Source organism: Centruroides vittatus, unplaced genomic scaffold, assembly GCF_030686945.1.
Source record: "Centruroides vittatus isolate TY-2023 unplaced genomic scaffold, ASM3068694v2 contig_361, whole genome shotgun sequence".
In the NCBI taxonomy this organism is placed as follows: domain Eukaryota; kingdom Metazoa; phylum Arthropoda; class Arachnida; order Scorpiones; family Buthidae; genus Centruroides; species Centruroides vittatus.
In genome coordinates this window covers 2097770-2112884 of record NW_027122185.1, presented here as the reverse complement: position 1 = coordinate 2112884, position 15115 = coordinate 2097770, and the positions used below count along the sequence as shown (strand labels likewise).

The 15115-nt window shown below is 29.0% G+C and overlaps 1 protein-coding gene across 2 annotated transcripts in view; it reads left to right on the top strand.

The window, feature by feature from the left end:
• LOC136975015 (tubby-related protein 4-like) overlaps positions 1-15115 on the top strand; it is a 39066-nt gene that overhangs the window by 853 nt on the left and 23098 nt on the right. The window contains exons 1-4 of one of the 2 annotated variants that reach the window (XM_067270004.1): positions 5211-5312; positions 6078-6368; positions 13408-13576; positions 13853-13954. In XM_067270004.1, the coding sequence (XP_067126105.1) occupies positions 6186-6368; positions 13408-13576; positions 13853-13954 (454 nt within the window). In that variant the 5' untranslated portion in view covers positions 5211-5312; positions 6078-6185. Of the gene's footprint in view, positions 1-5210; positions 5313-6077; positions 6369-13407; positions 13577-13852; positions 13955-15115 lie in introns of those variants that run through there. The other variant, XM_067270002.1, reaches the window with a different exon arrangement.

The window sequence follows — 15115 nt, the reverse complement described above, 5'->3', positions numbered from 1 at the left end:
CGCCTAGCGGTGATGGTCATCTCCTGGAGGGGTAGGTGAGGTTTGTTGGACAAGCCACAACTGCAACTGATCAGTGTGCTCGTGGATCAACATCTGCCTCTGTTGAAAGGTATATACGGCCGACTTGCCGGACTGCCTGTTAAACACACGATAGGCTTAGCAGAGAGAGCCACACGACTCATTGTGTGATCACCAGAAAAAAGTATGGTAACTTTCTTATTTTTCGTCTTCGGTCCAAAAGTAGGGCATCGTTGAACTCGTCTCAGTCCCCTCAGTTCAGAAATATACTCAAAGTCCCAAAATTCCATAGATGGTAATCTATAGTATCCCCCTGTTGTCTAACTATTTAGTCCAAGTGACTAAACTGGCATTAAGTGCTTCGTGAACAATTGACTGTTCGTTGAATACTTGATGTCGTATAGTTTTAGGGGTGTGGGGGGCTCACCCCAGATGGGTACCGAGGTGCTTGCTTTTGCTTGCACTGAACTGAAAAACTATTATTACATGCTGATTTTGGGCAGCTATATCTTATAAAGAGTCACATGTACAGGTGTGGTTCCATTGACTTTTTTGCTCATACCAGGGAGTTTACAATTCTGGAGAGGGCAAATTTCACATCTTATCTTTTTTCCTGACTGCCATCTAGTGACAGGCAGATTTTATTCTAAAAACCATACCTATATCAAAGTTTCTTTTTCCACATTTTAAAAATGTATTTCTGTCACTGATAGAGTAAAAAATACACATCTTGCAAATCCTGGAAATGAAGCATCCTGGTATTTTGGGAAGAAGGCATTTTGTCCCAGGTTTTATTTCCAAGTACCTAAATATAATAGAATAGATTAAATGTGATTATTCACTTTAATGTCTAACATTCTCTCTTTGATTGTCAGAAGTTTGTGTTACCGTTTTGATAAAGATCTTCCTATTGGCAAAGCATTATTTTTGTTGCTCTCAACTTTATTATACACACATCACTCACTCTAACAGTGCTACTCATCTATTGTCCTAATGCAGTTGACATGCCAGAAAAAGAAAACTATAGACAAATATGATGAATGTGACAAAATATGGAGAAATGAGGAGTAACTACTAAAATATGAAAAAATTTACATAAAATTGTATAATTAGCTTCAGAAATTGATGAGACTATCAAATATTGAAATTTGACTCTCTTATATATTGGAACAAACAACATATAAATTCAAGGGTTAGCAATGAATTTCAATTCTGTTTGAGAATAGATCACCACCATGTTAACAGTGTGAGAACTGCTAGTGAGTGCTTCAATTCTATCTGTACTGCTGAGTGGCATACTGTCCCTACTGCTAGAATGCTGATCTGGGAAATCATCTGATACAACAGTATGTCACTCTAGTAGTAGTGTAAGGAACATTGATGGCACAGTAGTATGTTCAGGAAAATCTTGCTCCCTCATGTTGTAATGTCTAATTTTTCAATACTCAGAAATAACCTAATGTTTTTGGTGTTACATTAATAGTTGGTACCAGGCCTGGACTTTTGAACAGGCAAAATGAAACAAAAATTTTTTCAAAAGAAATAATTGATTTCTTTTTTGAATTTTTCTAACACCAAAAAATAGTAATAATACTTATTAACTATTTGTCAAAAAAATAATTAGATTTATTATTATTCTAAGAATGACTATGTAATACAAAGTATGAAGAGTGAGAAAACAAGAACTAGACAAATTATAAAAATTCAATAAAAATTTATCTAATTCAAAAGTAAAACTAAAACAACAGTTCACAAAAACTTTCCTGACACTTTGGAACTTACATATGGAAATGTTAAAATAGTTAAGACTATTTGTATATTTCCACAAAATTCTACAAATAACATGAAACTAGAGTATTTACAAAATTGCAAAAAGAATCTTATGATCTACATCTGCCTAATCATTACACCAAAGAAAAAAACATCTGGAAATCCTGTGCCAATCATACTCACTCACTGTAGCTTCACCTCCTTTTCTTCAGTCTTGTCAGGGTTTTTATACTCCCTGGTGTGATGTAACAACAGCTGTGCCACTCCCAACTCATTTACATACTTAGTCTAACATAATTGTTATTTCACAATCTTTTGAATATATTTGTCTTTACCTATCTTTTCAATAAAATAATTTGATTTTTAGAGTCAGTTACAATTGGCATTAGGGACATTCCTTAATTCCAATTTGGAAATCACTCAGTCTTAGATGCTGTGGTAGATTGGCAACATAGGCAGTACAGGTGTCAGTCATGATAAGAGTTTATTTTTAGAATTTAGGCATCTCTCTGTGTTCAGTATGGGGCTTTTGTCCTTTAAAAAAAAAAAATTGTCTCCAAAATAAATATTAATTAGAACTAAATAAAAACCCTGAAAATAAAGGTAAAATTGAGACTAAACTTCCTTATAATGTTTGCTGTAAACAACAATTTTTCAGCAGGATAATACTAGAGTTTCTCAGGAATGTCTGTTGTGTTGCCAAGCTTTGTTGGTCTGTCTGGTCTCCATTTTTCAAGCCTTTCAAGAACCAGATGAAATACCAGCTTTAGCCACCTACTGGTGTGAGGGAATGTATTTGCAATATCTGGAGGCAATTTTTCACAGTATATCATTTGGTGTCTCCTTGTCTGATTCTGTTGCTGTCTGTATCCAGGAAAGAGGTCTGTCCTACAAGGTATTAAACATTGCTTTAAATTGTATTGTTGCTCTGTAGAAAATTATTCCTTTGCTATGATACAATTACCTATTTTCATTATTATTGAATTCACACAAATAAAGTTTTATTTGATTCAAATTCCTCCTCCTTGGTGTGTAACTTTTTTGTCAATGAGTACTTTATAATAGCAAGAATTGCCTGACAACATAATAAAATGATTTTCTATAGAAAAATATTTGATTAGTATTGGTATCAAAGTATATAATAGGAATATGAGTGTAGTTGGTGCTTTAGTTATTCCTTAGAAATTATTTTTAGATCATTGATTCTCAATCTATTTTAACACAAAATTCTAAAAAAGCAACAGAACATATTAAGGAACCCCCTACTTGTCCATATCTCATCCATATTAAAGTTCAGTTAAATTTCTGGTGCTGTAATTTAAAAATATATATATTTCATTAATAGATAAAAAAAATTAATCAAAAATAGAATGAAATAACAATTATTTGCCTTTTAAAAAACTGCTGGAGTAAATCAGCAATGGATTGTATATGTATTAGGTACAGTACAGTACCGTCAGTGACTGAATAATTAATATTAAATTTCATATGCACAAATTTAGAACTCCAATAAATTTTTATGCTATTATGCATTTTCATCTCAGAACCCCTAAAATTTCTTCACAGAACCCAGTTTGAGAAAGTTTGCCTTAGGTTCTAAGAATTTATGCTTTACTAATGGCATCTCAAGCTGTAAGGAATAAAATTTCTGTATTCTCATGCATAGTCAATGCTTGAGAAACAGCATGAATTGTTCAAGTAAAGATTTTTTTCTAATAAATATAAAATAATGACAATATCAACCAATGGAAAGGATATTGAATAATCTGGTATTTTAATAACGACTCTTTATGGTGTTCCAAAAAGCATAATAAATAATCCATTACTATATGGTACATATTAGTTTTATGTAAAAAAAATAGTCAAGCAATGTGTATGTAACTTTAAGAAAATACTCTATGTTCTTACTTGCAAACAAATTAAGTGGAAGCCATTCAAATTACCATATACCTGTTGAAAGCTTCCAGTAGCAAAGAATTGTACGATAATTAATAATTTCTAGATATAAAGGAAACGCTCATATACTCAAGTGAATCAGATTTTTTAAAATCAAAACAACACTTTCATGAAGTCTATTGAAAATCTCTAGCAACTTCAAAACTCATTTTGCATATGTTTTCAGAGCATTATTTTAATTTCTCAGGATCCCATAGAAATGAAATTGTATATCTTTATTGATTCGTTCTATTAATTATATCTAATTTACAGAAAACATTTATACTACAATACTGAAAAACTGATTCAAAAATATGACATTTTTTGACTGTGCAAACTACATTTCTTCTAAACTAAATAAATTATTGCACAGGTTTAGGATTCATCACTGAATACAGATTTGTAATACAAAGTCTCTATAGATTTACAATGAAAAAAAGAAAAAAAATAGTAAATTAATCATCATTGCAGTTTGTTTGTATATTTCATTTTGAGAAAAATTGAATATCATGGTGTTTTCTTAATCCTTTGAATGGGTTTACTCAGTGGCTCCCTCTTTGCTCAGAATAAGTTCATTATTAAAAAATGTAACATTTATGAAAAAAATTAATATCTTGTCTTTTAATTCATATTTTTTTAATAAACTAGGCAAAATTTTCTTCTTCCAATTTGATTATGTTGAAAAACTCCAATTATTCAGAAGGAGACACCAAGTGTGAATGACTGGAAGCCAGGTTTATCTTTAAGCTAGAAAATTCTATGTTAATTTTTGCAACGCTTACAAAAATCACACGGAAAAAGTTTTCTAGACTTATCAATAGATGTTCCTAGCTGTCTGTAATGTTTTGCTTTTTTCCATAAATATACGAGCGTACCATAATGAGACAAACTTGAAAAATGTACAGTATATATACATGCTTATTCTATAGAGCCCACCACAAGTATCACATATATTTATGAAAGTACTCATCAAAGGATTAATTAATAAATTGGAAAATTTGTAATATTATTCTTATTTTTTACTAATCAGTTTTCAGATTATTACATCATATAAAATTATTATTTTATATAACATGAATATTTCAAAAAATATTCTTTATAACCTGCTATACAATTAATGGTTTATTCTTATAGCTATTTTTTTATAATTTAGGAGCAGTATGAAATAATAGGATGTGAATTCACACAATAAAATATTAAATACATAATAACAGATTAAAATTTTTGTATTAACTATTTTATATAATTAAATTAAGTAGAATTAATTACACAAAATATCATATACCTTACTTGAATGCCGACACCATCAAATCTAAGATGCACTTTTATGTGCTTATCCCTGAATTTTTTTTTTTTTTTTTTTTTGGAAATGGGAATGCAAGACAAATCTATGTCAGCAGAATCAGTTCTGTTGACATAAATTTGTTTGGTATACTGTATATTGCTGTCTTCCATGATATTAAAGTCTGAAACATCTTCACTTTTTGTGTTAGGTTCTTCTGGATGAATAGTGGATTTGATGCTCACATCTTCCTACATACAATTATTCTCAATGACATTTAAAGCATCGAAAATGCAACAATTCTTCAGTGAGTCATCTTTTCCTGGGATTTTCATTCAAATACCTATGATGTTGCTGTATTAGACTAACAAGATTGAGCTAAGTTGATCTCTTAAATATTTACTATTACAAATGTTGGTCTAATAAACTCAGAAACATGATGCTAGAGAGGATTAATTATGATGCATTACATCAAACCTATGGCATTCTATTTCTGTAGATATTAAAACCTGAAAAAAGTGAATCTTAAATTTGAGTAAATACTGTATATTACTTGGGGTATTTTAACAGTAATTTTACAAAAATTATTATATTAGTTTGTGACTAAATACTAAAACATCATACATATGAATATGGCATGAATTGTTAATTAATTAACGATACTAAATACATACGCTGTCAAATGGCATTAAAACTTTTTATAATACAAGTATTTTCAATGATACAAATTGTCATCATCAGGCTAGTGAACATTTTGAGTTTGGAACAGAATGTCACTATGTGCAGTATAACATTCTAAATATTTAAACATTTAAATTCACAATGGAATTCGAGGCTTGCCAGTACAAGAAAGAACAAAAATTTGAAACTTATAAGTTTTGGTAATGTATGAGTTGATCGTTAACATAATGCCACTGATCAAATATAAAGGATATATTTTATCTTTAAAATAATGTTATTTAATTGTTTTAAGCTAAATAAAATTATTTTAGAGAGAGAGAGAGAGAGAGAGAGTAACTGTAGAATTGTTTTATATATATATTCATAAAACTTTATTTTATTTTTATGGCAGGTGACAATAGTAAAATGGAATGAACCGTTTCAGAAATTAGCATCTTGTGATAGTAGTGGTACTATATTTGTGTGGATACAACATGAAGGAAGATGGGCTATTGAATTAATGAATGATAGAAAGACACCAGTTACAGATTTCTCTTGGAGTCATCATGGTCAATTAGCACTAATATGTTATCAAGACGGTTTTGTTTTAGTTGGTTCTGTTAGTGGTCAGCGTTATTGGTCATCAATGCTTCATTTAGATTCTCTTATAACATGTGGTATATGGACTCCTGATGATCAACAGGTAAATATTTACATAAATATGTTATTAAAGATTTATTTGTTTGCATATATTTTACATAGTAAGTCAGTTTTTCTTCATGCTATATCTAATGAGTAAAAGAAAAATTTTGTTTGTTTGTTTTGTGGTGCATTGTTCCATCTGTGTGGAGCCAATGTTTGTGTTTAGATTGGTGATGTTGAAAATCCCACAAATTTCTTTCGAATTATCATAAAAGTACATTTTAGCAAATGAATAATTTTTGTTTATTGTTACCAATGTAAAACTTAATGATGAATGAATATTTTGAAAGTATTTAGAAAAAACATCTTATTAATATTATTTCCCAATGATGTTTCTTTAAAATATAATTATTGTTTCTTGAAATAAATCATTTGATATTGTTTTATTGACAGTTACTCTACTAAGAATTACTTTCTTCATTGTTTGAGTTAATATTTTAACCTTTGTGGATATTTCTGTAAGATACAATGGAACAACAATATGAAAATAAAATGATATTTATTTTATTAAGAGAGGATGAAAGGAAAAATAACGAAATTCCTAATTCTGTGTAAATAAAATCAATGTAGTCTCTTATAGTTGTCAACTATCATGTGTACCAATATTTAACAAAATCATGTGTAGTTTTCAAACCTGTTTAATGTTTCATTAAGATAACTTGAGCATTGCCAGGTACAGTACATTAGCTAGTTATTCATAAACATAAATACAATATATCATTTTAAATAATAATCCAGGATATTAAAGTTAATTAAAATCACAAACATAGACTGTCTAAAACAATGTCTTCACTTGTTCTTTTTCACACCAGGAACTCATCTAGAACACACTGAAGTTTAACCTTTTATTTGAGGGATCTGTATTAGGTTCTTCTGGATGAATAGTGGATTTGATGCTCTCATCTTTTCATATACAATTATCCTCAATGACATTTAAAGCATTCTTCGGTAATTTACATAAAAGACAAAAATGTCCACTGGTGATTGGATAGTGATAATTTTGTGTTTTATGTGATTTACTAAGATTGCAGCCTCAAATAAAAGGGTCAAACCTCAGTGTGTTTAGATGAGTTCCTGGCATTAAAAAGGACAAATAAAGATACCATTTTGGATAATATGTTCATGATTTTAACAATATATCATTATTTGTTCAACTAATAAAAGTTGTTAGTGAAGCAAAATTATTGTTTTTTTTATTTACCATATATTATCAGTATGAAAATTTTATTTAAATTTTATTATAAAAGATCTTTATTTTTAAATTTACTTTTCTAAAAAATATCAAATTATTAAAAGAATATTAATTTACAAGATCTATTTGTAAAGACTGTTCATGTAACAATAGATCTTATTTCATTTAATAAAAACACTAAATTTAATCTTCATATAATAAATTTTACTACATGTTATATACTCAGATTTCATATAGTTTATACTCAATATACTGAAATTAGGAGCAATTAAAATCATTTAACTGTAACATTTAAACAATTAATCCAATTAATTTTTTCTTTTGACATCAAATCATGTAAAATTAATCCTTACATTACACTAATTAGCAATATTGTAAGCAGTAAGATTAAATAAACTATTTGTTTGATGAAACCGTGTCTCGTTCTATAATTTAGGCTTAGTAAACACTAGTGTTGTGTGTTTTCCAAAGACACTTGGCAAGTTTTCCATCAAATATCTTTATTTACTTTAGTTGATACGGTACGTTGTCTTGTACACGTCTCTCCTCAGTCAACTGTTGATTACACTTTTTATAATTTAAAATCTTGTAAAACTGTATACATTATGATTTAAAAATTCTTCGACTGTAAAAATACATTATAACTGTAAAAGTTCACCACATCTAAAACCTAAAAATATGTTGCAACTGTAAAAAATTTTTTGAACTGTTTTTGCTAAGTGTCTTTGGAACACACACAACACTAGTGTTTACTAAGCTTAAATAAACTATGTTAAATTGGTCAAACTTTATTAAATTCATTTTGACATGTAGTCTGTCTGCAACCATCAACACAAGTTCATATGTTGTAGTTGGCTGAATCCAATGGCAAAATTGGGGTAATTGCTGTAAAGTTGAGAGGGGATGTTCATGGGCCGAGCTGAGTAACTTCCCCTGTTAACTGAGTAGGTATAAGAGGGAAGTTACAAGTAGTTTTGGAATCAAATAAACGTGATAAAAATGTCGGCAAGATGGTTAATGTTTTACATTAAAAGAAAATTAATATGTATTACTGATTGAAAATTAAAGAATACATTGAAATTAAACAAATATTAATACTAAATATAATTATTAGTGTTATATTGTTTGTTTCAATATTGAAAATTATTGATATAGCTCAAAATAACAATAGTAAAGAGTAGTTTGAAGCATACACTTTTTCCTTAAACATTACAGAAACAGATGAAATCTTGAACACTGCTCATCATTCTATTGTTCACATTTGGATACATTCTAGGTAGATAGGCTTGTCTTTTGCAGTCCACTTATATTACGGGATGACTGAATATATTGTGAAAAACAAAAACTTCATAAATTATATGATATTTATTGTAATACTTTGCATATATATAAGTAAAAGATTATTTTTGAAATAATTGTAAAACTTGGGGATCATTTGTTATTTGAATCTGGCATTTTGTTCCTTTGTTTTTAGTTTAATTACATAATGGAAAGTTAAATCTATTTCTACATTAATTGTAGATTATAATTAAGTTTTTATTCAGAGATATTCTAAAAAATTTGTCCATATTGTAATCTAAATGTCATTTATTTAAAAAAAACAAAATTTAATAATTAACCTCATAACTGGAATATTTATAATAAATAATAATCCTTTAATTTTCCAGCATATTGGGAATTAGTGCTTTCAATTCTTTTAGAAGAATAATTTATACAAAGAAATTCTAATTCTAATGAATATTTTAACATTTGAATGTTTTCTTGTAGATTTATTCATTTGTTCAAAAGAACATATTTACACTCAAACTTGTTTTTGTGTGGTCTTTTTTTGTGTGATTTTTTGTGTGCAGTATATGAATTTCAATCAAATTGGTATACTGCACAAAAATAATTGCACAAAACACATTGCACATATAAAAAATCACACAAAAAAAGACCGCACAAAAACAGGTTTGAGTGTATAACACCACGGTGGCCAAACTGTGGCCCTTGAGCCACATGCGGCTCTTTTCTAGTATACTTGTGGCTCACTGCAAGATACTTAAATTTATACCAAATTTGTTTTTATTTTTTTTAATTTTGCTTTTATTATTTTTTATGTATGATTCCTGGATAATATAAAATAAATAATATATTGTTTGAAATAAAAAAGTCAAAATATGGTAGCGTTATACATTATTTATTAAAAAATAAATGTAATATTTATTAAATAACATAATATGTAAAAACATTAATAGAAAAAATAATTATAATTATGGTCATTTAAAAAATGCAGCATGTCGACTGTTATCATTATTTGGGTCAATGTATGAAGTTGAATCTTTATATTCTAATATGAAATTTATTAAATTGAAATTTCGTTCACAGCTTACCAATTCCCATTTAAATGAATTGCTCAGAAGTGCCATTACAAATTACACACCAAATTATCCAAACTCAGTTTCCAATTTACAAATTCATCCTTCAACTAGTAAAGACTAAATATTAAATGATTTCGTTTTGTATTTTTTTTTTTTTTTTTGCGTTAGTCAGTCGATTTATTGTTATTATTTTTAATAGTGGTGCAATCTTTTAAAGCTTTATGTATCAATGTGATTTTTTTTTATTTTCATGCAAGTTAATTAATAAATGTGATTTTTTTCAAAATTGTGTTAGTACTGTTTATTTTACTATATAAAAACTGACCAAATTTGTCTTTAGCTGTGGAAAAATATGTATATATGTATATGCGGCTCTTCAATGAATTCTGTTTTTAATATATGGCTCAAGTTCTAAAAAGTCTGGCCACCCCTGGTATAACACAATAAACATCTTCTACTATTAACACTGTAGTGGGTAGCACAAAGTCACAAACGAAAACCTTTAACAGTGTTGTATTCTACACATATTTATATATTAAAACATTAATTACAATTAGAATTTCTTGCATAAATTATGATATATGTTAAACCTGAATGAGCAATTATTCATTGTAACATTGTCACAATGCCAGGCTGCAATTTTTAATTTTTTTTAATTTAAAATATATGCTTCCATCTCAAATTAGTAGTGGCTTGCCCCTGTACATTATACTTTTCCATTAGCAACAGAGTCATCCAATCATCTATTAACTGCCTTCAGGGGAAAGTTTTAAATTTAAATAACATGACTTTTAGTTTGCATCAGAAGTTTGTATATACTTAATCAGGGCCTCCTGCCCATATGGCTTCCATATCTGATCTCAGATTTCATCTATCTAACTTTGTTCTTGAGATTAAGGAAAGACAGACAGATGGACGGACAACAGTGGGAATTTATAGGTCTACAGTTTTTTCAAATTGCAGCCTAAAAATCATCTTTCTAAGCATTATGTGACAATGTGTGAAGTGCCCCCTATGCTTTTGCACCACTTGACCAAAGGGTCAACATTGCTTCTGCGATGACTACGTCAGGATGGAAGATACTGCACAGCAACTAGGACTAGTTTTTAATGTTGTTGTTGTTGTTGTTGTTGTGAGGCCATGTGAGTGTTTTCATGCACAGGTGATTGGATTTGGGATGGAGGAGACTTGAGAGATGGCAAGTCACATTGAGGAGGTCGGAGAGATGGCACTACAGAAGTGAATCACTTATAGGCCAGGTTAACAACTAATAACCATTTATTTGTAAAGGAGAATGCATAGTATACATTTTTGTTAACAGGTTATAATATAATGAACTAAATTAGGTATAGATACTGTTGCTTTTTGCAAGAGAGAGAGTTCACATGAGATTTGTATGGAGATAAATACCTGTGGGTTGAAAGATCTGTTTGTAGACCTGATGCAGGAGAAGATTTGGTTTGTCCCTTAGGAAGGTTGAATAAACGAGGAGGCTGACACTTTAGAAGAGTTCTGGGTAATGTTCCAGGTAGAGTTGATCATATATCCGTTTTGGCGACACATAGTTAATGGTATCGGTCAAAGAATTGGCGACAACTTCCATTATAAGCTATACAAGCTGAAGGAATTATTTTTATGAGGGCAGAACATTCGCTGTCATCATTGATGCAAATCACCTCACATGTTTAATTTTGGCACTTAATTTCTCATTAAATAAGTCCCATTGGCACAAACATTCAGATACATGTCTTCTTATTTTTTTATGAAAATTAACTATATATATATTAATCTTACATAAGTTTATATATGTTTCATTAAAATTAGTGATCTGAATTTTGTGGTGGAATTTTGTAATCTTGGATTAAATTCTATTATGAATTTAAGTTCTACCTTTAGTGAACCCTCTTTCAACATCTCATGAGAATTTGACATATTTGAATTCCATTAGCTTGACTTTTTTTTTTTGTATAAACTATACTCTAAGTTGAACCTGAAGATGATTTTTCAAAAGGATTGAAAGTACTAGTTCACAATATAGAATGAATGCTGGAAAATTAAAGGTATATTATTTAGCCTCTGTGAAGTAAGTCAAAAAATTTGGCAAAAGTTTATAATGACAATAGGCCATTTGCGTGCAACTGTTGGAAATTGATTTGCTCATTTCAGGTCTGGAGACTACAGCACCAAAAACAAGCCTTGCTCTGGATGATCACGGATACCTGCTGAGGTATCCGTGGTCATCCAGACAGATTGATCTGGCAAGACAGCTAGTCGTCAAGAATATCTGGGTCACATAGAAAGAGATATTTTATGAGTTGGTCTTTGCTCAGTCAATAGCTTGTTAGGCACTGAAGTGGCTAGACATTAAGTACACAAGCAAAAAGTGAGTGCCACACATCCTGACTGAATAGAATAAGCATGAATTCATTTCCAAGTGCACATCCCTCTAAATTGATACCAGAATTGCCAAAACTCACCCATCATTAGCCAATGGAAGAGGGTTTTGTTCCATTAGGATAACACCAGCAATATTCCAGTAAGGAGATGATTTAACAGCTGAGCTAGAAACTCATTAATTACCATCATATATGTCAGACCTTTCCCCATCAGATTTTTACCTGTTAGAGACATCAAAACACAATGTCTGCAAAATCATCTTGGTCAAATGCTGCCTGGATTGGAATCTGCAAAAAATGATGGACAACTTCTTTGCTTTAAAGTAGCCATCAGTATTTGAGTTGGGCATTCAAAAACTAGTTGAACTCTAGTCTAGATCTTAGCTAATGATGAGAGTACGATTCTGATTAATGTTTTTTATTATCTATGAATAAAATTACTTTTTCTGAACCTAAATTTTTCACAATGAGTCTCTGATTTTCACAATATAAATAACAAACATAAAGGAAATCTTATTGAATGTATTTTTATTGAAAACTTTATTGGGCTACAATTTGAAAAAAATTGTAGACCTATAAATTCCCACTGTCATCTATCTGGCTATTTGTCCTTCCTCAAGAATGGTGTTAGATAGATGAAAGTCAAGACCAGATATGGAAAGTTTAGGGTCAGGAGGCCCTAATTATGAACTTCTGATCTGTGGTTTTAATTCAAAAATTTTCCCCAGAACAGAATTACATAGATGATCAGCATGACACTGTTGTTACCAGGAAAAGTATGTTGCGTAGAGGCAAGACACTAGTAATTTGAAGTGGAGAGCTTATATTTTAAATTAAATAAATTTAGAATATGATTAAAAATTGCAACTTGGTATTGTGATGTCACAATAATTTTTTGCTTGTTATTATTATTATACATTATCATCATGAAGAAATTTAAAACTGATTCATTAACAGAAAAAAAAAATGCAAAATTTTTCTGTTGAAAATTACAATGAATGAAAGTTATAACAGAAATCATTGACAAATTATGAAATTTCTATTATAAAATATGTAATTATTTTTAAAAAATGTTATTTTATATAATTACAGGTATTGTTAGGCACTTCAAATGGACAAATATTAGTCATTGATGTTAGTGGACATATTGAATGTGAAGTTACTATTAAAGAAAATGTTGCCATTACTTCTATGGCATGGTCATGCCATAAATTTAGTTGTGAAGAAAAAAATGATTTTACATCTAGTATTCAGGCAGAAGGTAGTATTTAAAGAACTAAAATTGTTTTTATTGAAAATTTTATTTTTTTTTAATGTTTTTAATATTATTTTATTTTACTAGTTGTTCTATATACTGAAATTAGTATTACTTATATAATATTGGAAAATTATTTTTTTAATTAATGTTAATTTTATGATAATTTTTGTTCTAATGTATGTTTTTCTATTTAATAAAATTTTCTAATTCTGTTATATTTCTTTCATTTCTCTGTTATATATTTTGTTTAATTTGCATAAAATATTTTATTATTTTTAGATATGAAATCATTATTAGCAGTTTGTCTTGAGAATGGTGCTGTTTATTTGATGAAATCATATGATGATATTTCACCAATTAAAATTAAAACACAGTTAAATGGTAAGAGAAGTGTTTTTTTTTTTTAAATTCAATTTTATAAATATAGTTAAATGGATCTTAGCATTTTGAAGCATGATTTATGCATTTTGTAGAAAATGTAAGTCGTGTTTATAAAAATTTTAAATCAAACAAATTTTTACACAGAGCATTATTATTTTTTTAAACTTTAGATGTAAGAGTGTATATCAATTAAGAAAAAGTACTAAGTGAAATTAAGTGACAGTACCAGTTTAAAAATACTAATTCCACATTTTAACTAAATATTTAATAATAATTTTTTAATGGATTTTTTACTTAATAGAAAAACGTTAAGGGAAATACTGTAATTTTATTGAAAAACCTGTAGCTTTTTTTTGTTTTAAAGTTGATTTCAAAGTGAGTGCAAGTTTGAGCTGCAGCAGTGGAAAAAGTTGGAAAAGTTGTTTAAAATCAACAGATTTTAAATTACAGTTTCAAACTTGCCAAACAGCTTTTTCTTTATCTAAACTTACGAAGAGAATCTTTAAAAGTAAAAAAAAAAAAAAAAAAAATTTATTACATTCCATACATGTTCACCTGCCATTGTGATTTTTCCAGAAACCACTAAAGATATGTAGTACTCTTTTATTTAAAAGAGTACTAAAGTTGAATCATACATATTTTTAGTGGTTTCTGGAAAAATCACAATGGCAGGTGAATCAATCCATATTTTAACTCCATATCTGGGTTTATCATGAATTCTGAGAACTCAGGTTAACAATGGGGATGTAATGTCTTTGTCTGAGGGTAGAAGAGAAAAAGGGACTCGCTTTCACCTTAGATGTGGTGCTGAACAGATGTAAGTTCACTGCTCCTGTGGTTATCCTTCTTTTAGTTTGAATATTGTACTTAATAACCTTTGGTTATATTACAACTTAAACTTTTATCTTGAAAGCTAATAAAGTTGTGATCATTTTTCCTTTCTATATAACCACTTTCATAGGACTATTGAGAAGTTGCCTGTTCATTTTAGCAAATTATAGTTCTCTACAAATGAATAAGAACTAAACAGTCTAACTCTTGAATTTATGCTGTTGGATATTGTTGAGTCTATGCGCAACTTTTCAGTAAATTCAACAACAATGATATTAATGGGAATTATTTTATTTATCATTTACTTATATTTGGTTTGGCAGTCATTTC